The sequence below is a fragment of the Erinaceus europaeus genome, chromosome 4, assembly GCF_950295315.1.
Source record: "Erinaceus europaeus chromosome 4, mEriEur2.1, whole genome shotgun sequence".
In the NCBI taxonomy this organism is placed as follows: Eukaryota; Metazoa; Chordata; class Mammalia; order Eulipotyphla; family Erinaceidae; genus Erinaceus; species Erinaceus europaeus.
In genome coordinates this window covers 11842482-11866738 of record NC_080165.1, presented here as the reverse complement: position 1 = coordinate 11866738, position 24257 = coordinate 11842482, and the positions used below count along the sequence as shown (strand labels likewise).

At 45.1% G+C, this 24257-nt stretch overlaps 1 protein-coding gene across 1 annotated transcript in view; it reads right to left on the bottom strand.

Moving 5' to 3' along the window:
• The window catches only part of F13A1 (coagulation factor XIII A chain), a 204771-nt gene extending 182952 nt beyond the window's left edge, over positions 1-21819 (bottom strand). The window contains exons 1-3 of the mRNA XM_007523293.3: positions 21688-21819; positions 18706-18842; positions 6346-6534 (exon numbers count right to left, since the gene is read on the bottom strand). Of these exons, the coding sequence (XP_007523355.1) occupies positions 6346-6534; positions 18706-18817 (301 nt within the window). The 5' untranslated portion in view covers positions 18818-18842; positions 21688-21819. The remainder of the gene's footprint in view (positions 1-6345; positions 6535-18705; positions 18843-21687) is intronic.
• Between the last annotated feature and the right edge of the window lie 2438 nt (positions 21820-24257).

Sequence of the window (24257 nt, the reverse complement as noted above, 5' to 3'; positions counted from 1 at the left end):
AGCCACACCCGACTCCTCAAATTCATTAACACCTGCCACCCAGTTCACAGAGAGAGCCGTGTGCTGCCAGCAATTAAGGACAGTTGTCTAGGCACTGAGACCAACTCAGGTGCTTGCTGGAGACTTTCTGGCCCTGTGTGTGTCCACTTTCTTTATCTGGACACTTGGAGGACAGAACTTAACGTGGTGCCATTGAGAGTTTATTTACTTAAATGACTAAAAGACTGAGGGAAGAAGGTGAGAAGGGAGAAGAAAGGAAGAAAGGAGAAAGAAAGAGGGTCAGGGCACTTGTGCACCTACTAGAGCTTTATGTTACAATGAACAAGCCTCAGGTTCCTGCTTTAGGGGGAAAGCTTCAGCAGTGGTGGAGTGGTGCTTTACATATCCCCCTTTCTCCTTCTTTCTATCTCTATTGAAAATAAAAGGAAAGAAAGGAAGTAAAGAAATAAAGAAAGAAAGAAAGAAAGAAAGAAAGAGGGAGGGAGGGAGGGAGGGAGGAGGGAAGGTGAGGAGGGAGGGAGAAGGAAGAGTAATCTTGATATGGAAGGAAGCTCAGTGACCTTGTAAAGAAGTCCCATGACCTTTGCTCTGAGAATATCCACATACAGAACTGTATCCCAGCTCATAGTAAGTTATAGAGAGGGAGAAAGAGGCAGTAAGAGAGCTGAATGCAGACAGAAAGTGATTCTGCCAGCTAAAGTAACTTTGAATCTACCTTGCACAAAGGAAATCTATGTATACAATGATCTTTGCTGATCTGATTATTTTTAGAACTGTAAAAGACATATCTGAAGAGTTTCTTTTCTGTGCACTTTATTATTATTTTTTTACAAGATGTTTTATTTCTGTTTCTTTAAGTCAAACTTTCCCTTTGTCCGTTGCTTGAGATTGTGGTGCACCTGCAAGCACAAACCTTTGCATGCTATCTCATTTCCAGTGTACATGCCATCCTTGTCTCTCCTCATTACTGTAATTGCTTTACAATCTAACTCAATTTATATTCAGTCCACTCAGAACAGAACTGCATTTGAAGAGAACTATTTCTCAGTGTCCAGCCGTGTGGTTGTCATCCAGGGTCAACATGGGCCCTTTGAAGGAAGAGCTGAAGAGAGTGTTAGGGGGCTAGTTAGGAAGAGACTCCTGGAGGGTGCTGGAAGGACATTAGCAAGCAACCCCTTCCTCGTCACCCTGCAGGCAGCCTGGAAGAGGGGCCTGTGCCAAGGTGACTATATCCTGCATCTTCCCTTCCACTGGACTGTTGAGACCATCTAATGCAGATGTGCGCCTGGAGACAAAAGCTGAAGTCAATCTCCTCGGGGAATGCCTCAAATCCCTGCAATGCACTTTAAAAGGAGGAGGACAGGGAAACTGGGAGTTTCCTGCCCCTCTCTCTGGCCTACCCGTGTATATACATGTATCTTCTTCTCCCTTCTCTCATTTCTGCTTTGCTTCAATAAATTTTTTTTCCTTGAAACAGATAGATTCTCTTGTGTTGTTTTTTTTTTTTAAAAACAACAGCCAGAAATTTAGAAGGAAGGGGAGGGAGAGAGACAGAGAGACATCTACAGCACTGCTTCACCATTCACAAAACATTCCCCCTGCAGGTGGGGGAGGAGGGCGGAGCTCGAACCCAGATCCTTGTGCATTGTAACATGTGCACTCAACCAGGTGTGCCACCACCAGGCCCCGATTCTCTTGTGATTTTTCCTTGTGGATATTTATCTAGAACCCTACCAGTGAAGCTTAAAGAGAAACCCTATGCCCTTTATCCTGCTCACTCTGTCTCCCCTACAGCACAAGGACTGTAATGGGCATCAAATGAGGGGTCATTTAATATATCTAAAATGTTGTTTTATAGAACTGTTGTTTGCCGGGCTAGCGTCGCGGGAGTGTTTCTTCCCGGGCACATGCTCTCTGCATTGGAGAGAACTCGACTGGAGCCAACCTGGGCTGCTGCTTACTCAGTGACTTGGAAGAGGAACCAGGAACTCGTGGCAGAGCAGGAATGCAATGCAATGCCTTTACTGATCAGAAACAACGCCTTTATATATATCTTTAACTGGAAGTGGCAAGTCGGAAAAAGAAATGGCTAGGAGTGGGGGTGGAGAAAAGAGCGTGAAGGTAGAAAGCTTCCATAGCAACTGTTGTGAAGGTTCTAACCAGTGGGATTAACCAATGCCCAGCAGGCAGGGCGGGTCTCAGGCAAAACAATGATTATGTAAATAGACCACAACATCAGAGATGGAGCAGAGCAGGGGGGCTTCCCAACAGTTGTTATTTCAGGGGTACAATCTCACAATCCAGCCACCACCAGAGTGGCAACTTTCCTTAATACAAGGCACTGGGCCACTTCCCAAACACACTTAGTCATTCCCCTTTAGTAGACAGAGGGTCTACTGGGATCAGTGTAGGTAGGGATACACAGGAGAGAGTTGAGCCTGGAAAAAGCTCCTGGGGATGGAGATTGTTGCAGAACACAGGAACACATATTGCCCAGGAATACATGCTACTCATTTCAGTGGGGAAGAAAGTAAATGTTGCACAGGAAATGGGAATGGCAGTAGGTGTCCTTGTGGCTTAAAAAGAAAGTGGAGTAGGGGCTTGGAAGTTTATAAAAAGCTATTATGGGCATGATCTCTCTCTCTCTCTCTCTCTCTCTCTCTCTCTCTCTTTCTGCTAAGTTGGAAGCTTCAACATGTGAGTAAATTGCTCTCATTCTCTCTCACTCTCTTTTTAAATAAAGTTTTTAAAATTATCTTTATTTATTAGATAGAGACAGCCAAAAACTGAGAGGGTAGGGGAGATAGAGAGGGAGAGAGAAAGAAAGATATCTGCAGACCTGCTTCACCACTCCCGAGCCTTTTTTCCCCAGATGGGAACTAGGGGCTTGAACCTGGGTCTTTGCAACTGTAACATATGCATTCAACCAGGGGCACCACCTTTCTTTCTCCCCCTCCCACGCCCCCCAATGCCCACATGTGTTCTATCACGTGTGTGCTCTCAACTTTCTTAAATAAAGCTTAAAATTCCTGAGAAATCCTGCTTTCTCCTCAGTTCTTTGATGAGTTTTTGCATAAGGAATCAACAAGCACGGGGAAAGTGATCTCGACTTTACTCCCCCAGTACAGGTCCATGTACACTTCACCCTTCTGATCTCCAGCTTTGTTTCTTAAATTCTACATATTGTTGGTGGTCTGCTTAGGGAAAGCAGCACCCTGTCCCTGCACCCTGCACCCTGCACCCTGCTGCAAGCCAGGAGAAGGTCCAGAGGCAGGGCCAGAAGCCCAGTGTGTTTGCATACCCTACCCCACCTCTTCACCATTCACAAAACTTTCCCCCTGCAGGTGGGGATGGAGGGGGGGCTCAAACCCAGATCCTTGTGCACTGTAACATGTGCAATCAACCAGGCACACCACCACCCGGTCCGATTCTCTTGTGATTTTTTCCCCTCCCTACCAGACCCCAAATGCCATAAAATTCAGATGGAAGCAGATGTGAACCCCTGAAGACAAAGGCTGAAGCTCATCCCCTGAGGGCCCGCCCTCCCCAAAGTGGACTAGAAAGCTTCAAAGACCATAAGCTCTGGGTCTTCCCTTCTCTCTCATCCACATGCCTACATGGCTTGTACTTTCTTCTCTTCTGGTCTTACATTCTCCCCATAGACCCTTGTCTCCCTGAAACATGGCTGGCTGGTTCTTTTGTGAGTCATCTGTGTAGAGAGCCACACAGGAGGGAACTGGGGAAAGGCACCTGTTGGCTGCCCCCTGTTTTCCTCTTACGATATGACCGAGGCCCTTTGCTATTTATCTCTCTTCTTCTGGCTTCTTTTGTTCAGTGTGTTCAAATGGGCCAGTTTGATAGTAAAAGAGGCTAGAGGCCCTGAGCCTTACATAAGTGTATAAGTTGCACTACTGAAATTCTGTGGTCATAGGTCAGTGAAATCAATAAAAATGTCAACACAGGAAAATTTGAGCGCTAGGGAGATAACTTAATTGGTATGCAGAAAGATTCTCATGTCTCTCCTTGGAATAGACTTAAAATAGACCTACTAGCTTTTTCCAAAATGGAGACCCCAAATATAATCTGCTATAGTCTTACCTTTAGATTCCTGAGTATTAAACAATTTGTTCTGCTTTATATCTTAATGCTTTTTCAGACACCAAATTACAGATGGTACCATCAGGCCAACCAGACTTCACTGGACAGATGAACCCACCAAAGTACCCTGAACACCACCTCTCCAGAGCCCTGCCCTACTAGGAAAAGATAGAAAAGGGCTGGGGGTATGGATTAACCCATCAATACCCATGTTCAGCAGAGAAGCAACTACAGAAGCCGGACCTCCCACCTTCTATACTCTTTAATGATCCTGGGTCCATGTTCCCAGAAGGATAAAGAACAGGAAAGCTTCCAATGGAGGGGATGGGATATGGAACTCTGGTGGTGGGAACTGTGTGGAATTGTACCCCTCTTATCCTATGATCCTGTTCATCACTATTAAATCAATTAAAAACAAAAAACTCTCATGCCTGAGACTGCAAGGCCCCAGGTTCAATCACCAGCACCATCAAAAGCCACAGCTGAGCTATGTCCTGATTAAAAATAAATAAATAAATAAATAGTGATAAAAGCTATGCAAAGGAAGCAGAATCTATAAAATGTAAAATCAAAATGGCATCCCTTATTAAAGAAAAAAAAATAATGAAAGTTTTGTGTGTATGTGTGTCCTGGGAGGTGGTACAAGGGCTAGAATGATTTAGAGGCATCCGATGTTGAGGAAACTCCCTCCCAGATCTCCTCATAGTTCTGTTCCCAGGAACCCAGTGAGAAACAGCACTTCACGTCTACCTAAGACTTTCTGGATTATAGCTCTTTCCTGAATGGCCTGTGGGGTAGGCCTCAGAGTAGAGACAGATTCAGAGCAGAGGTGAGGCTCACCTCCTTTCATAGCCCCAAACATTTAGCTCTACAGAAAGGAATAAGCATTTCTATCAAGTAGGAACTAAACTGTGGATGGAACTTCAAAGGGATTTTTGTTGCCAAGTATGTGATGATCATTCCATCAGAAATGTGTCGAGGACATTTTAATCAAGTCTCGTCCACACAAGCTTGCAGACGCATGCATACTGGCTCAATCACACGAGAGGGATAACTGCACATAGGGGGTAGATTAAAAGTAAGTGTTCATCAGATTTTAAAATGCTACTAAATCATCCATGAATTCCTTTCTCTCTGGAAATACTCATTACTTAAAAACCTTAGTCAGTTGCCTAAATGGAATAAGTCGTGGTTACTTCATTTTTCCAAAGACAGAAGATGGGTCATTAGCTTTTTCTCTTTTGTTCCCTCAAGTGCGTGTGTACCGATGTTCTTTATTCTGATTCAGGGATCTGATTTTTCCTGCCATGTCCAGTCTGGCTTCAACTAACCACTTTACCCTTGTGGATGAGCCTGCACTGTTAATACAGACGGGTAGCAGCCACGTTGCTCAAGCAGTCAGGGGCAGGGGCTTCTCCTAGAGAAGTGTTTCCTTCAGTTTTAATTCCCTCCTTTTATTTATTTATTTATTTATTTATTTATTTATGCCTCCAGGGTTATTGCTGGGGCTTGGTACCTTCACTATGAATCCACTGCTCCTGAAAGCCATTTTTCCCATTTTGTTGCCCTTGTTGTTACCCTTGTTGTTGTTATTACTATTATTGTTGTTGCGGTCATTGCTATTGGATAGGACAGAGAGAAATGGAGAGAAGATGGGAGAAAGAGAGGAAGAGAGAAAGACAGATGACTGCAGGACTGCAGACTTGCTTCATTGCCCATGAATCGACCTCCCTTCAGGTGGGGAGCCGGGGGGGGGGGCTCCAGCTGGGATCCTTGAGCCGGTCCTTGGCGCTTCGCAACATGCGCTCATAACCTGCTGCACTACCACCTGACCCCCAACTCCTTTTAATTTCTTTATGCCTATTCCCACTTGCCAGTCATTTTCTACTGATTCCTGTGAATAAACGCCTCGTATTTGCCTTTTACCCCACAGAGATCACAATGCCAAAGCCTCCTCTGCTATAGGTGTGTGTGGGGGCTGGAATCTGGGTCACACACATGGCAAAGCCATGCACCACCCAAGTGAGGTACCTGATACTTTCTCTGCTGTATGTATACTTGTTAAAGATCCACCTTAGAGCACAAGTTGGCCCCGGGATGGGGTGTCATCCTTGTCCCAAATGTTAAATATGATTCTAAGAAATCATAGATTTGCCCCTATGCCCAGCCCTATCCTACGACCCATGGTGACATCACAGAACGGTATGGCCAAAACTCATAGAGGACCTGCACAGGTGTGGGACTCACCAATGGCATATTCCACTCGGAAGAAGTCTCTATTGGGCTGGTATGGGCGGTTGAAGTCGATCTGGATGTAGAAAGATTGTCCTCTCCGCACAATCAGTTTGTTGCTGTCATACCTGTCGGTGTGATGGTTGACTTTATTGCTGTCCCAGCTCTCCTTAAACAGGTGAACTGTTGTGACGTTAAGGTAATCTACAGACACAGGAAACAATCAAGAGGAGCTATTGAGGGACTTTTATTTAAACATAAACTCTGAAACAAAAAAGATTTTCTTTCTTTTTTTTAAATTTCCCCTTTTGTTGCCCTTTTTTATTGTTGTTGTAATTATTGTTGTTGTTACTGATGTCATTGTTGTTACACAGGACAGAGAGAAATGAAAAGAGGAGGGAAAGACAGAGAGGGGGAGAGAAAGATAGACACCTGCAGACCTGCTTCACCACCTATGAAGCGACTCCCCTTCAGGTGGGATGCTGGGGGCTAGAACCGGGATCCTTACGCTGGTCCTTGCGCTTCGCCACATGCGCTTAACCTGCTGCGCTACCACCCGACTCCGATGATTTTTTTTTTCTAAAGAAACTAAGAAGCCAGGTCTGCCTGGCTGGTAGATGAGAGAGTCAACCTCTTACGACTTTCTTGCCTTAAAAGAAGATTTTATAAAGACCGTTTTCCTGCATGTGACAGCATTGTGTCCACTTTGGGGCAGGTGAGCACAGCTGATGCTGTGTGTGGTGCGAGTCTGGACACAGAGAATAAAGCACTGAAGGCCAAGTCTTCAGGATTATGCTGCCGGTCATTATAGACAGTTATAAGGACAATTTTGTGACAATTGTCTCTATGTCACTAACCAAGGATGAGCAGGGAAGGATCACTCACTTTAAAGGGGAGGTAGCAAATCTAACAAAGCCTCAGAGAGTCCTTCTAAGAAAAGGAGAACATTCTTCTCTCTCATCAGGGGAGGTCAAACTTCACCCCTTTGCAATTCTCAAAAGTAGACACAGTCCCTCAAAGTAAAGACTGAGGGAGAATAGGTGTGGAGAAAGGGTAGTACCGCTTCTGCCACACCTACAGAAACAAGCCTCATGATTCCCTGGATGCTAAAGGACCGGTCTGGAAGCCAAACCCTGGTCTGATGTCAAATACATACAAGTTTTCCCTCTGACCTTTGGAAGTGAGAGTGTAAATGTCAGTGAGAGTGTAAAACTCTGAGGCCTTGCAGTACTGGCAAGATGGAAGCCCCCCCCCCCCACCATCTTGTTTTGTTCTCTCTGCACAAGGTTACTGGATACATAGGCAGCCTAGCTGTCTGTCTGTACTGCAGTACTGGCAATAGAGTGAGTGGATTTGGAGGTGTTTTTTTTTTCCTCCAGGGTTATTGCTGGTGTTCAGTGCCTGCACCATAAGTCTACTGCTCCTGGAGGCCATTCCCCCCCACCTTTTGTTGCCCTTGTTGTTGTAGCATTGTTATGGTCATTATTGTTGTTGTTGATGTTGTTCGTTGTTGGATAGGACAGAGAGAAATGGAGAGAGGAGGGGGAAACAGAGAGGGGGAGAGAAAGACAGACACCTGCAGACCTGCTTCACCGCCTGTGAAGCAACTCCCCTAAGGTGGGGAGCCGGGGCCTCGAACCGGATTCCTTCCTTATGCCGGTCCTTTTGCTTTGTGTCACGTGCGTTTAACTGGCTGTGCTGCTGCCGCTGTGCTGCTGTCCAACCCCCGGATTTGGAGTTCTAAGGGGCACAAGGAGAGACAGCTGGAGGGGGTGCTCTGACCTCTTGTGTCCCTGCTCCCACTTGGTCTGATCCCACCAGCTGTGTGCTTTGTCCTCACCTTTGTAAACACACAGCGAGTACACAGGCTTCACAGCTTCAGAGTTTGTACTAGTGATGGGCCATTCCCCTACCCTCCTGCTAGATGCCCCTGACTTCCTGTCCTCTCCAAGAGCCCTTGGTCTCTTGGACCTCATCTTTTTTTTTTTTCCCCTCACTGGCAAAACCCAGTCATTGGCCCCTTAGAGATCCTTTGCAGGTACAATGTCTAGGAGTCCTTGGCCTTTCACAGACTGACCTTAGAAAATAAGACAAGCAGAAGCTGTGACCTCAGCTGTGACCAGCTACTAAAACCGGTCCTAGGGAATGATGCCTATGTGCCTACAGCCACCTGAGAGAGGGGGGCGCTAGAGAAGTGGCTAAGCAGGCGAGTATCTGCAGTGTGTGTGAAGTTTTGTTTCAATCCCCAGTGCCACACTGTAGCATCATGGGCAGCACCAAGGGCGAAATATGGGCTAGAACTCTATGAATGGTGAAGAAATGCTTTAGCCACTCTGTGTCTCTCCATCTCACTCTCTCATAAGAACAAAGGAAAGCCCAAATAATCCTCAATATATACCTCTGATCTTCCTTCCTTCCTTCCTTCCTTCCTTCCTTCCTTCCTTCCTTCCTTCCTTTCTTCCTTTCTTTTATATTTTTGTTGCCACCAGTGTTATCACTGAGGCTTGGTGCTGGCACTACAAGTTCTCCAATCCTGGCAGCCATTTTATTTTATTTCTATTTTATCTGATAGGGCAGAGAGAAATTGAGAGGGGTGGGAGAAACAGAGAGGGAGAGAGACACCTGTAGACCTACTTCATCACTTATGCTACTTCCCCCTACCAGGGAGGAGTGGGGGCTTGAACCTGGGTTCTTGCACATGGTAATGTGTGCACTCAATTAGGTGCACCACTACTCAGTCTCCTGAACTTCTGATTTAAAAATAACTTAGCTCAGGGACTTTGCCTCTCAGAAGCTGGTTTTCTTCTTGTTAAGACAAGACTACTAATACCTTGAGGATTCCTACTAAGATGAGAGACATAAACATGCCCTGGATCTTGGCACTGTGCTGGCAGGTGGTGAGGCTACCAAATTTCTTGTGTCTCACTGAGTGTAAGCTTGGGTGGAGCTGCTCAACGTGCCCTGTACTCCGTGGCAGACTGTTCTGATTACATTGCTACAAACAGAAAGTGCAAGATGCAGTTTTATTTTTACCTCCTCTCAGAACCCTGTACATGGTTCCCTGAAGGACACTTTCCTTCACTTAAGCTGTGGGCTGAAGATGTTAAATTCTCTAGTCCTCACTCTTCTGTGATGTTTTCCTCCTAAGTCTTCTGTCCTTATTGAGGTCAGAATCCCCAGTGCTAATGCTGCTGAGGAGCCAGCTGGAGAGATGCAAATGTTCTGCTGCAAAGGAGCTTAGCAAGCATCTCACCTGACCCTCTTTTATAGCACTGTGTCTTTCTCATACTTTCTTTCTTAATATCTAGAAAACTAAACTAAGAAAGTATAGCCACAGGCCCTTTGGAATATAACTAAAATATGCCTACTAGCTATCTACAAACTGCCCTCCCCCAACTCTTCATCTGCACTATTCTAGCATTCAGGTTCATGGTTAGTCAACAATTTGTTTGGCTTTATATGTTAACTCTCTTTTCAGCCACCAGGTTGCAGATGCTACCATGATGCCAACCAGACTTCCATGGACAGACAACCCCACCAATGTGTCCTGGAGCCCCGATGCCCCAGAACCCCACCCCCACTAGGGAAAGAGAGAGGCAGGCTGGGAGTATGGATACACCTGCCAATGACCATGTTCAGCGGGGAAGCAATTACAGAAGCCATACCTTCCACCTTCTGCATCCTACAATGACTTTGGGTCCATATCCCCAAAGGGTTAAAGAATAGGAAAGCTATCAAGGGAGGGGATAAGATATGGAGTTCTGATGGTGGGAATTGTATGGAGTTGTACCCCTCTTATCCTATGGTTTTGTCAGTGTTTCCTTTTTATAAATAAATGAGAAGATAAAAGAAAAAGAAAAAAGAAAAAGGTTTAATTGGCTTCAGTCACAGTAATGGAAGGAATTTTCTGAATTACAACCTCAAAGAACATTCCTGAAGAAAAGGCAATTTCTTCTTTTTTAAAATTATTTTGTATTATCTTTATTTACTGGAGAGAGACAGGCAGAAATTGAGAGGAAAGTGGGTGATAGGCAAAGAGACAGAAAGACTCATGCAGCACTGCTTCACCACTTGCAAACTTTCTCCCTGCAGGTGGGGATGGGAAGGCTTGAACCTAGGTCCTTGTGCACTGTAACATGTGAGCTCAATCAGGTGCACCACCATCTGGCCCCTAAAAGGCACTTTCTACATTAGTTGACTGACATGCTATGTTTTCAGAAGCATGTCTATGAAGCTTCAGATTCAGTCCAGCCTACATCTGAACAGGAAACCCATTAGTTCACAGGTAGCCAATTTAAAAACAAATCTAGGTGCTTGAAAAAAAATCATTTTAAGATGAAATGACAGACTCTTTTGTTTTCTTTTCAATTTTTTTTCCACAAGGGTTATGGTTGGGACTTAGTGCCTGCACTAAAATTCTACCACTCCTGGTGGCCATTTTTTTAATTTATTTTTTTTTCCTGATAAATAAAGAGAGAGAGAAACTTATAGCACAGATCCACTGTTGGTAATGTTTCCTCTCTGCTGCTAGCGACTGGGGAGTTGGACTTGAGTCTCTGTGCTTGGTAAAGTGTGTGCCTTATTGAGTGTGCCACTGCACCTCCCCTCAACCCCCCCACCACTCATAGCAGAAGGAAAGGAGGGAGTGAGAGACAAGAATAGAGAGAGCAAGAGAGGGATAGACATACACACAGAGAGAACATCACTGATACTTGCTTCAATGCAGTGGGGATTGGGCTTGAACCTAAGGTGCTCACATGGGAAGGCAGTGCACTACTCAAGTGAGCTATTTCACTGACCCCCCCCCCATTATTCCAATGTTCATTAAGAAATTATCTCCATTGGTTTAGCTGAGGTCAGCAGAGGTTGTCTAGCAGGGTAGGGTATCAAGAGAAGAGGCATCAAGAAATATAAGCAAAGTCCCAGAACTTCCAGGAGTAGGAGAAATGTGGATTTTAAAGAGAATGGGGGAATATTCCTTGCAGTCTTAGAGTTTAAGGTTTTAATTATTATTATAACCAAGTTTCTTGGGAGACTGGTCTACTTCGAAAATCCCTTGGTTAAGATTTACCATACTCTACTTGACCACACCATGATTTATGTCATTTAATGCTGTCTACTAATAACTAATAACTTAGGTACTGACAGGACCAATGATTCTGACCTATCTGGTCTAAAGGTCTAGGTAACTTAGTATCGAGCTCAGACTGACGGGGACTTGGAGGTTACACAGGCTCCTGTGCTAAATGTGAATAGACATGGGTGCTGGGTCAGGTGAATGTTGTATAGAATTCACTTTATTTATACACTTCAAGTCTGGGAGCTACTCTCTGTCCTAATCCAGCTCTCTAATTCTATTCTCAACTCTGACATCATCTTCCCAGACAATAGTTTTAGCTGTCCATGTTAGCTATCAAGCTCAAGCGAAAGTTTCTATAGTCACAGGCCTCTTGAAATATACCTAAAGTAGACTTCTGAGCTTCTTTCCACCCTAAAGTCCCTATTCTCATCTGCTCTATCCCTACCTTTTGGTTCTGGTTTATTAAACATTTTGCCTTGTTTTATATCTTACCTCATTTTTAACATCCAATTTTCAAATGCTACTATGATTCCATCCTAAATTCTCTCACCAATGTGTATTAGAACCTCACATCTTTAGATCCCTACCCCACTATGGAAAGATAGAAACAGGTTGGGGATATGGATCAATCTGTCAATGCCCATGACCAGTGGAGAAGCAATTACAGCAGCCAGACCTTCCATTTCCTGCTCTCCATAAAGAACTTTGGTCTATATCCCCCAGAAGGGGAGAAAGGGAGATTTCAGCAGAGGAACAGCATGTGTCAAATTGTGAAGACTGGAGAAAGGATTCAAGTCTGGGAAAGCAGGAAGGTATCACACAAAAAACAGACCTCAAGATCCTTACCTCTTCCCTCCCCCCAAAAGTAATGGGGAGCTAACAGAAGATTCACCTCTCCTGACTAGTGTAATCAACATTATCGTCTACATATACGATAGTTTTTTTTTTCATAGTGAAAATATAAGCAAGTGTATATGGTAAGTATATATGTGCTAATAAATATAAAGTTTGCTTTAAAAGAATGTAATCCATATGGTTATGTTTTGGAATTCATCAAATCATGGCTTTTTTTTTATGTTATCTTCTCAAAGGGAACTTTTCATTCTCTATGATAATGTCACTCTAACAAGTCCATGCCTTCAGGAAGGAAGAAAATAATGTGTAAGAAATTGCAGTGGTCTTTTTAAGTGGGGGAAAAGAGTGATGAGCACACGTTTCTCTGTGTAATCTATCAATGTGAAAGCCTATGGTTAAAGTGGCTTTAATTAAAGGACATTAATGTGAAAAACAAACTTGACTGAGGCATGGGGATGTAAAAATGACACCCTGAGCTTAAACTTGAAAAGAAAGCATGTTCTAGAATTTTGTCTAGATGTACAGAAAGCTGACAGAGGTGGCTTTTTCTCTGGACAGAGAGAGGTGGAGGTCATGCTGCCATCTCCCCTAAAGTGATCCTGAGATTGGTCTGTGAATTCACCAGCAGTGATCCATAGTATTGGGGAATATAGAGATGTTCCTGGTGCTACTGGTTAGTCATGACACAAGCCAATTTGGTTCTGATAAGTACTTTCAATAGCAAAGTCTTGAGAGTATTGTCATGTATCAACAGAAAAATAGCCCAGTTCTTTGGATGGACTATTTTGCTTAGCAGTGCCCCCTTCTCTCTTTGTAGGGACCTAGTAACCATGGATTAAGCTGGTTTAATGAGACAGAGTTTTGACTGAAAGAGCCTTGCCATCACCCAGGCTCCTTTTACCACAAACAGGAAATGACTTTGTCTCTGCCTGCCCAAGCCCAGTTCCTGGCACATGGAGCAGCTCATTGATGAGCTTCTTTTAAAAGAGGGAAAGAGAGACTGTAGCTGAGAACTTGGCAGCTCATTTGTACAAAGTGACAGCTTTCAAAAACTCTACCTAATCTAATTTAGCCTCATTCCAAACACTTCAGAAAATGGACTGTTAGGAAAACTCTCCATAAGAGGCAGCTGCTTCTCTGTCTCCCTAATATTTCCCTAATGGGAGAGAAGTGGATTACTTTCTCCTTAGCTTGTAAAAATATTCTTCAGAGAATGATTATACCTGTCATAGATGGAATCTTGAACTAAGTTAAATGTTTAGGTTCATATTCCAGGAATTCCCTAGAGAACTGAATTCTCCATACAAATTTTCAGTGATATTATTAACCAACAACAGGCCTAAGTCATGTCCACAGGGAAGAAGTTCTGTTTATTGTGAAATCAACAACAGGATGCAGGCACTTTGTCATATTTCTTCTAGATCTCACCCCACCCCCACCACCAATTTGGGTGCCTCCTTTTTAAAATTTTTTTTATTTTAGAAAGGATTGGAAAACATCTTAAGCAGCTTATTGCTTTTAAATATTGGCATCATGATATCCTCTAGCTTAAAATGTCTAGAATATACTAAGCTTCTAGTATAAGATAACTCACCTGGATAGTGAGTTTGCTTTGCCACACATGCAAGCCAGGTTTGAGCCTGGTCTCCCAACACATTAGAGTGAGTTTTGGTGCTCTGGTGTCTTTACTCTCTCTCTCTCTCTCTTTATTTTTTAAAGAGAAAGTCATCCAGGATCTATGAAGTCTCAGTGATGACAAAAAGAGAGAGAGAGAAGGCTAGGGATAAAAGATAGAGGGGAGAGGGGGGAGGAAGGGAGGAAGGGAGGAGAAGAGGGAAGGAGGGAGGAGACGAGGGAGGAAGGAATACAGAGAGGGAGAGGGGAGAGAGAGACAGAGACAGAGAGAGAGACTAACTCCTACAGGGACTAAAGTCCCCTCTGTCTTGCTTCTCACCTAAAGTAGCTCAACGGTCTTCAGATGTGTCTCCTTCCTATTTTCCCTCTCACCATCAGAACTGATCACATATGTAGATGATAGTCTACACTTGTCAGGAGAGGTGAATCTTCTGTTAGCTCCCCATTACTTTGGGGGAGGGGGAAGTGAGGAGCTTGAGGTCTGTTTTTTGTGTGATACCTGCCTACTTTCCCAGACTCAGGTCCTTTTTCCTGTCCTTACACTTGAACACATGCTTTTCCTCTGCTAAAATCACCCTTCCAAACACTTGTCTACTTCAGATGCCTCTATTTATCTTCTAGGATCCAACTCAGGGGCTGTTCTTTTACCAGAAAGACTTCCTTCTCCCTGCTTCCTCTCCACCCACAGCAGAGGCCAGTTTCTTTCTCTGGGATTTCACTGGCTTGCAGCTATTTTTGTTGTTGTTGTTATTGTTGTTACAGCATTTACCATGTGAATTGCAATGCTCTTACTTTCTTGAACCCTCTAGTTGGAGAGTTGCTGGAGACCTGGAATTGACATACTCATCTCTGTGTCTCCACAAATGCTTGGCTTATTTCCAGACACATAGAGGAATCATTAAGTGTTCTCTCATGAACAGAATGGAAGGGTAGATGCACTGGTTCTATTGATGCATATAATGTCACTTCATAATCATGTATCGAGTGCATTTCTTCATCTTCTGGTAAACTTGCAAAGAAATGTACCCTGTGTGAAGAAAGACTACTCATGAGTAGTTGAGTAACTGGCATAGTTCTAACAAGAAATGGTAAGAGAGATGAGGGGTTCAGAGAGGCACACAGCCCTATCAAGTGGAAAAATAGTAGATATCACCTGCATGCAATTCTTTACAGGTGCATACTTTCTTTCCTATTTGAATTCAGTGCATCTACCTGTCAGGTAAGTTGTTACAATTACTGCTGCAAATGATTAGCTATTGTTACTAACACTGAGTTCACTGAGCTCAGGAACATAAAGTGATCTTCCAGAATATTCCAGGTCCTGCTAAAATAACCTTTGAGACCAGGAAGACTTTGAGAGATGTTTGGAAGCACCACTGAGCATGCAGAATAGTATTAGAAACAGATGTCAATCCAAATAATCTGGGGAGACGTTTTCAGACTTTCCTTGTCTAAGGTTGAATTCAAAGAGGTGGTCAGGACATTAAGGACCCCTAACACCACACAAAAATAACAAGTATTGCCCTGAATATACTTGATTGGTCCCAGAACCAGTAATACTTCCATTTTCCTTAAGTCTCCTGTTTGAGGAATCATAAGGGGGTTTATCAGTTTTAAAATATAGGCTAACAGAATTCTTCAGCAAATATTCACTGAAGCTGTGAATTGTGGGTATTAGAGACACAAGTCAGTATACACATAAACCACTATCGTCCTAGACCAATTGAAAATAAAAAACAAAACAAACAGAAAAACTGATTTTCTACCAGACACACTGGGGGAAGCTCCAGTACTGTAGTCTCTCTCTCTCTCTCTCTCTCTCTCTGTCTCTCTCTGTTTTGCTTTCTACCTGAAAAACTTGACCTGGAGTAGCCAAGTCCCACCAATGAACAAAATAAAACAGAAAAAATAAGAGAGACAGAAAGGAAGGAAGGAAGAGAGAGGAAACAGAAAGTGGCTCTTCTCCTCCTCTTGCTTTTCTGCTTCTTTCACTCAATTCTACAAGAACTACACACCAAGGGAGACCATTTGAAAAATAGCTTTTGCTGAAAACCAGTAAAGGAGTTGGGACTTGAGCTTTGTCTCCTCAACTGATATCACCCTCAGACTAGGGATTCTAGAAATACAATGCTCTTAGAGGCCACTAGTGTTCACTGTGGGAACTGCTAGAAGACTTAATGAACCAGCGAGAGCTCTTAGTTCCCTGTCTTATAAGAGATGACTTAGGGAGAACTTGATATATTCAACAGTAGAAACACCGTTTTTAGCACAATTACAGAGTGACCTGAAATGGGAAGGAGAGCCAGGAGACGACTCTCCGTGATCAAAGGATTTCATAGATTGGCACTTTTTCTTCCTTTCCTGTCTTATCTGGGGCTTGCTACTGTTGGGAGTGCACAGTCCTTTTCTACATAGCACTGAGCTCATCAGTGTAAGAAATATTAACTGGATGCATGTTTACAGAACCTAGGACTGTTATTGATAATAATATTCTAGTGGTTTGGACCCTGTGAGTAATTCACCTTTTAAGTGACGTCCATAGATCCATCCATCCATCCATCCATCCATCCATCCATCCATCCATCCTAAAAATAGTTACTGAATACTCAGCCAGGGCCTAGAAAGAGGTCTCAGAAAATTACTAAACTGTAGACACAGATGTCTTCTAAACAAATAAAGACTTCAAAATGATTCAGTGCAAAATAACTTCCTTCCCAAATACACCAAATACAATAATCAGAGATGTTCTTCTCTCTCTCTCTCTTTCTTTCTTTCTTTCTTCTTTTTTCCTTCCTTCCTTCCTTCCTTCCTTCCTTTATTCCTTTTTTTTCCTGATCTACATACTCAAGTTCTCTAGCAGTTTTGATGTTAAATTGGCAATCTTTTGAGCTAAGTGGTCAAGGGAGAGGGTGGCTGCATTTCTTAGGGTACTGTCACACGCACATTTTCAAAGTGCATTGGCAGGCCGTGTTTTTCGGTGCAAGGATCTCACAGGTATGATCCCTGTGTCAGCTACAAACAGTGTATTGCTTCCATTTTTCTGATGAAGAAACTGAGGCTCAGGGCACTTGCATGACCTGGCCTGGGCCCCAGGGGGAGCAAGTGGCAGGCATAGAATAGGAAGCCAGATGGTCTGAGCCTTGGGCCCCGGGAGGAGGGCAGGGGATGGGTGGAGGCCCTAGTTATATCTCACTGCCCTGATGATGGCCCATGTTTCTCCTAACCCATCCTGGCAGGGAAGCTTTGCTCCATTGTCTTTCTATCCTCCCTACCCTTTTCTTCCTGCAACCTTAGCTCCTTCTCTGAGATTCACTGTCTTCTCTGCCAGAAGGAAAAACAGTGCTTAAAAAAAAAGAAAGAAAATGCCCAAGGTGACCTGTTTGATAACTTAACATCTACACATTTCCCACCTTAATTAATGCTGTTGAAAAGAAAACAAAAAACCCACCAAAACTGGACAAGGAGTGACAGCTTGCACTGACCTCAGTTTGCTGAGCCCTCACTTGACAAATCAAGGGGGTTGATGGGTACAGCTTGTAAAATTGGTTTTATGTGTGGAGTTCTATTGCTCTCAGCTTTGACCTGGGAATTTATTATTATTATCTATTTATTGGATAGAGACTACCAGAAATTAAGAGGAAGGGGGAGATAGAGGGTGTGAAAGACAGAGAGACACCTGCAGCCCTGCTTTACCATTCCTGGAGCATTTCCACTGCAGGTGAGGATGGGGACTTGAACCCGGGTCCTTGCACAATGTAGCATTTGGGCTCAACAAGGTGCTCCACCACCCGGCCCTCTGCCTGAGACTTTTCACATTTGGTTTGACCCCTCTACTCAGCTGAAGACGGCACCTTATGGATGCTTCTGAAAAACTCTCCGCTAAACTTCAATCAAACCCACGCTCAGGGTCAGGAGTCCTCGGACTTGCTGTCTTTGCTGGAAGTCAGCATTGCTCGGCCAGAACAGTCTCTTTCTAAACAGTTGGTTTTGCCACACAATCACAGGGTGGCCAAGAGCACCTACCCCTGAACGTGGGCATCTACTAGCTGTGCTGAAGCCCAACGTGGGGGCAAAAGTGCTTCGGGCTAGATGACATTCAAGGACTTGAGCTTGAACATCTCTTCTGTGACCCAAGGAAATGGCTTCTGTGTCACCAAGTCACCCTGGCACCTGGACCCTCTCACAGCTGACAGGGTCAAGTGGAGGTCAGCTGCTGGTGGCCATGCCCAGCGTAGGACCCTGGAGAGTGTGAAGAGCTGGGGCAGCAGGCTACCCACCCGGCCGCAGATCACAGGCGCTCTGGAGAGAGAAGCAGAGGGCTTCTATCTCCATGACTGTCAGAGACCAGCATCTCTTGCCACTTCCAAAATTCATGAAGCAGGGAGGAGGTGCAAGCCAGACAATCACAACAGCCATAATATTTGAGAAGTGGAGACTTCCAGCTGGAGAACACACACACACACACACACACACACACACACACACACACACACACACACACACATATATATATATATATATATTTTTTTTAATGAACAGAAGAGTGGAGTTGGACCAGGCTCAGCCAGGCCAATGCCCTGATTCTGGACAGAAAACAACAGTGAAGTAAGTAAGACACAGTGACCTTCACAAGCTGATGAGGCTGTGAAGTGGCAGAGCTGGAAGAAGAAGCCAAGGTGTTTTCATGACTCAGAGAAAGTTTGGGTGGAGGGGGGGGTCCTTTCCTGAGCACCAGACACTCCTTTATGGGAGCTCGGTAGAAAGAGGCTGTGGCCCAGGGTCCCCTGGGTCTGAGGTGTCCGTACCTTGTGGGTTGAATCCCCTGGGCACCAAGCCCTGCAGCTCCGTGGTGGGGAGGTCATTCTCTTCTGCATTAGAGTTGTTAGGGGGAACGGCTCTCCTGCCTCCAAAGGACATTCTCACTGCAGCAGGTCCCTGGGAGCTGAGGAAGGGCAGGGGAAAAAGAGGCACACAGAAGGAATGTGAAATGACTTCCATTTGCCACGAGAATTCAAAAATAGAGCGAGAGACATATCGGCATGTGATAGCACTTGGGCAACGCATTTCTGAAAGTCGTATAAATAAAACCTGAGAAGTGGCAATGGGAATCTGGCTAATGATGGAATACAGTTCCCCAAGAATATTGGAGGGTCGTGTTTGTCAGAACATATGGAAAATAGAAGAGGGAATAGTACTGGAAGAAACAAAGTTGATGAAGAAGGAGGAGGAGGAAGAGGAGGAGGAGAAGAAAAAGAAGAGGAGAAAGATGATGATGGTGATAAGAAGTAGTAGAAGGGGCCAGGTGGTAGCACACTTGATGGAATGCATATGTGGCCATGCATAAGGACCTGGGTTCAAGCCCCCTTTCCCAACAAGCAGGGTAGAAGCCTCATGAGCAGTGAAGCAAGTACTGTAGGTATCTCTCTCTATTTCCCCTACCCTTCTCAGTTTCTGTGGCCTATCAAGTAATAAATATATAAATAAATAGAAAATACTTTGAAGAACAGGTTATATATCTTTAGTTACCCTGAAAGATAGTACCACTACTAAAAAAAAAAATTCTTTGTCTTAAGCATATGGGAAGAAAGTATCTATTTCCTATAGATTCATGGGGTTCCTATGATTCTTAAGAATAAGCTCAGGACCAGGCTGTGGTGCACCTAGTTGAGCACACACATTACAGTGCACAAGGACCTGGGCTCAAGCTCCTAGTGTGAGAAAAGCTTCACTAGTGGTGAAATAGGGCTGCATATCTCTCTCTCTCTCTCTCTCTCTCTCTCTCTCTCACTGTCCCTCACTATCTCTCTCAATTTCTCTCTGCCCCTATTCAATAATGAATAAATAAAGATACTTTAGCAATTAATAAGCTGGTATTGGGCTGAGGAAATGTTTTAGTAATTGAAGGCATGCTTTCCATGTGTAGGGTCCTGAGTTCAATCCCTGACATCACCTGAGAGTATCTTAGGCAGTACCAAGAATATAGACCGATGGAATTCCATGAATGGTGGCACTGTGCTTTGAGGCATCTCTCTCTCTCCTCACTCTCTTTCTTCCTCCCATAAAGATAAACAATAGAAAAATTAGGGTTGGATGGTTCAGCAGCAGAGCTTCCATTTGGGGCCCTAGGCTCATTTTGGCAGCACATCAAAACAGAAGGAAAAAAAAAAAAAGCAAAGACAAAAAGAAAAAAGAATCATCTCATTCAATCCCACCCAGCTAGTAAGTAGCATCCCACCACACCAACACACAGCATTCATATGTTCCCTACTTAGATATATTTTTAAATTTTTTTTTTGAATAGGACAGAGAGAAATTGAGAGACAAGGGGAAGACAGAGAGGGAGAGATAAAGATAGACACCTTCAGACATGCTTCATCACTTGTGAAACGAGCCCCTGGAGTCAGGGGCTTTAACTGGGATTCTTCCATGGGTCCTTAAGCTTTGTACTATGTGTACATAGCATGGTGTACCACTGCCCGGCCCCCTACTCAGATCTTATAACTCAACCATATTTATTGAGTGTCTAACATGTGTCAATCAAACACTCTGGATCCAGGAGGAAACAAGACAGAGGGGCTGGGCCCTGGGGAGTTTGCCTGTCAGGAGTCAGCAGGAGGCAGAAGTCAAGTCAAGGTGTGAGAGGGGGCTGTGCTTTGGAGTCACGACTGCGGGGACAACACCAGCAGACCAAGCATCGAGGTCAATCAAAGGGGCTCAGAGCAGGTGACCTGCAGTTGGTTCCATACACTGACCTATTCAAGGCTGCAAGCACACTGCCTTTGCCCCCAGCTCCCTCCCCTCCTTCGAGCGTCTGTGTGGGCAGATGGCCAGTGTAAATAGCACCTTTCTGGCCGACCAAGTGACCAAATGAAGAGGGACTTTGTTCTGATCCTCTCAAGCACGTGGGGGACCTAGCAAAAGCTGAAGAACCGCCTTCATAGCAGTAGTGAGAAGATGTGTTTCAGCACACGCTGAGCGAGGGCAGCACAGTCAGGGCAAGAGTCGCTGCCAAAGTTGTGGAAAGAGGCAGCAGAGTGGAGAACCCTAAGACTGGAGTAGGGAAAGTCACACACACACACACACACACACACACACACACACACACACACACACACACACACACACACTCCAGTGACCTCCGGTCAAGAGAGAGGGAGAAAGGGTCAATGACGAAGAGAAGGTGGCAGGGGTCCTCTGTTGGAAATACAAGGGATGGATGGTGTGTGGTTCCTGGGGGAAGGGGGAAGAAGAAAGAGGGAACCCAGAAGAGAAGTCCTAGGTGTGCCCCAGAGGAAAAGAACCTCTCATTCCTTGTGGTAGATGAGTGCAGAGGGACAGGGAGCACCCCCTCCCCATCACCACCACCACCACCACCACCATCTCTTGGTCAGGTCTGGGTCTGGAGAAAGGGTTCAAGTGTGCCCCCTATTCTATGATGAGAGGGAAAAGCAATGGGTGGGGAGGAAGGCCAAGAAATTCACGAAGATCTTCTTACCTGGCCTCAACCTTGTGTGTTCCCTCTCAAGAGTCTGCTCTCTGGATGGAAGGGAGTCTGTCCCTTTGGGGAGCAGCCCACACCCCATTTTACCTTCTCATTTGGTGGCTTTCAGCAAAGCACCTTGGGGTGGCTGCAGAAAGGCCATGCTCCAAGTGGGGGCAGGGCAGGTACAGACTGGGGGGCGAGGAAGGGGAGGCATGGAAGTGGGACTGCCTGTGACCCCTCTCCCCCATTCTTCCAACCGCAGTGGTGTAGTGCTGGAAAGCCAGGCCAGAAGGGCACTGCTTACCTGTAGTGTTTCCTCTGAAGTGCCCTAGGCAGGTTGGCTCTGTGCGTCCCTGGGGCAGTTCCTCCAAAGGACCAGGACCAAACAAGAAAGCTGGTGTTTAAATAACTTCCTCACCACAGCTGGCTCTCACCCCGCCCATCCCACAGAGCTGTCTCCTCCCCTTCTTTCTGGGAGAGCTCCCAGGACTTTGCATGTACTTCTCTCCTTTTCCCATCCTCAGTGCTGAGCCCTGCTCCCTGGGTGACTGGGGTTATCCCAAAGGGTACCAGAGTGCCAGGGGACCCTGCTTTACCCATCCCTTTGATCAGGAGGACTGGAAGGGCTTTTGAGTACCATCCAGAATTCCTAGCTTTGGGTATGGTTTGCTCAAGGGACTGTCTGCCCTTGTGCAGACAGGTCACAGACACTTGTGACCAGGCATAGAAGAAGAGTAATGTGTCCATCTTGTGTAACCAGGCTGAGGGCTTGGTCTGCGTTCTGGAACCATCCGTGCAGACACAGCCGCCCCCTGACCACAGGACTTCCTGCAGCAGAGATACCCAGCCCCCAGGACAATAAGTAGATTCTTATATAAATGCTACAAACATTAAAAAAAATAATAATAACACCATGGGCATTTCGCCCCCTGAAAAAGAACCACTTTTGTTCAATCTTCAAATAATAGAAGAAAAAGAAAAGTAATTTCCCTTCTCAAATTTTCCAGATGTTTATATCTGGGTTTCTGTGCCCCCAACATCCCTATTTTCTGTCTGCTTTTCTGTTCTATACTTACTTATTTTGGACAAATACAGAGAGAAATTGAGAGGGAATGGGGGGAGATAGATAGATAGATAGATAGAGAGAGAGAGAGAGAGAGAGAGAGAGAATGACCTGCAGCCCTGCTCCACCACTTGTAAAGCTCCCTCCCCTGCAGGTGGTGCAGGTGGGAGCCAGGGTCTTTGCATGTGGTAGTGGGTACACTCTTCTAGGTGTGCCACCACCCTGCCCCTCGGTCTTCTGACTTTCATTACTGTCCTTGAGGTTCTGTCCCCCACCCTCACCACCCCCCTCCCCTACACACACACACACACACACACACACACTATTTAACTTCATAGAGAAATTAATCAACACCATTGCTGAGTAACTTGGTCTAGGAACTTACCTGCAGCTTCACTGGTCTTTCCTCCTCTCTTTTCCTATTTCTTTTCTTTTTCTTTCTTTCTTTTTCTTTTTCTTTTTCTTTCTTTTATTTTTGTTGTAGTCGTCGTTGGATAGCACAGAGAGAAATGGAGAGAGGAGGGGAAGACAGAGAGGGGGGAGAGAAAGACAGACACCTACAGATCTGCTTCACCGCCTGTGAAGCGACTCCCCTGCAGGTGGGGAGCCGGGGGCTCGAACCCAGATCCGTACACCGGTTCTTGCACTTTGCACCATATGCGCTTAACCCACTGCGCTACTGCCATACTCCCCCTCTCTTTTCCTATTTCTAAAGTGGGACAGTCCCCACCCTCCTTGTTCCTGGATTTTGTTTGTTTGTTTGTTTATTGCCTCCAGGGTTATCACTGGGGCTTGGTGCTGGTGCTGCAAAACCACTGCTTCTGGAGACCATTTTTTCCCTTTTTTTTTCTTTCTTTTTTTATGGACAAGACAGAGAGAAATTGAGAGAGGAGAGGAAGATAGAGAAGGGGAAAGAAAGACACCTGCAGACCTGCTTCATTAATTGTGAAGTGACCGCCTGTGGTTAGGGAGCCCGGGGGCTCAGACTGAACTGGGGTCCTCGCAGGCGTCCTTGTGCTTCGCACTATGTGCCCTTTGCCCTGTGAGCTGCCCCCCTGCACCTTGTCTCTTTCCCTAACATTTTGCTTCACTCTCCACTTCAGGGTGCATGGTGTCACTGACCATTCTCTCTCCAAGGTCCCTTTCTCCACATGTTCCCTGCTAGTATTTACGAGATCAATGAAATGTTTTCATTATTTTCCTTGATAACCACCTTCCCTTTATTCCTTCCTCTCCTCCTTTACATTGTGGGCGTCCACTGGTGTCTGTCCCCATCATCCAGCTGAAACTGTGGTCCTAGGTCACCCTATGCAGTGCTAAGGCCAAAGGAAGCAAGCCACTTCCCATCTGCCTAATCTTGGCAAGTGTAGGTCTCTGTTGCCTCCTGTCACCGTGGAGATAAAGTGATATTCCTTCTCTGAGATCCCCTTCACAGGTGTCAATTTCCATCAATATCCTGACACGCCCAAGTCTAGATCTTTAGCTGCAAATGTTCCCAAAGCGTCAGTTTCCCCTAGTAACTGCCTATCAGCCATCCTCACAAGTCCTGTTCCCAGGACCCCTCACTCTCATCGTGTCTGAAATGAGACACCCACTTGGCTCTGAACACAGAGTGCATTTAAGTACACAGCTCCTACTGGGAGGGGGGGGTGTCTTTCATCCTGCGTGCTGTGACTAGAACAATGAGTGGTAGCGATGTTGATGACTCCTTCTGCCCTCCCTCAATCCTCAGGCCCAATTCTTCAGTGAATGACCTACTCTACTTTCTTTTTTATATGTCATTTATTTGAAAGAGACAGAAAGAAATCCAG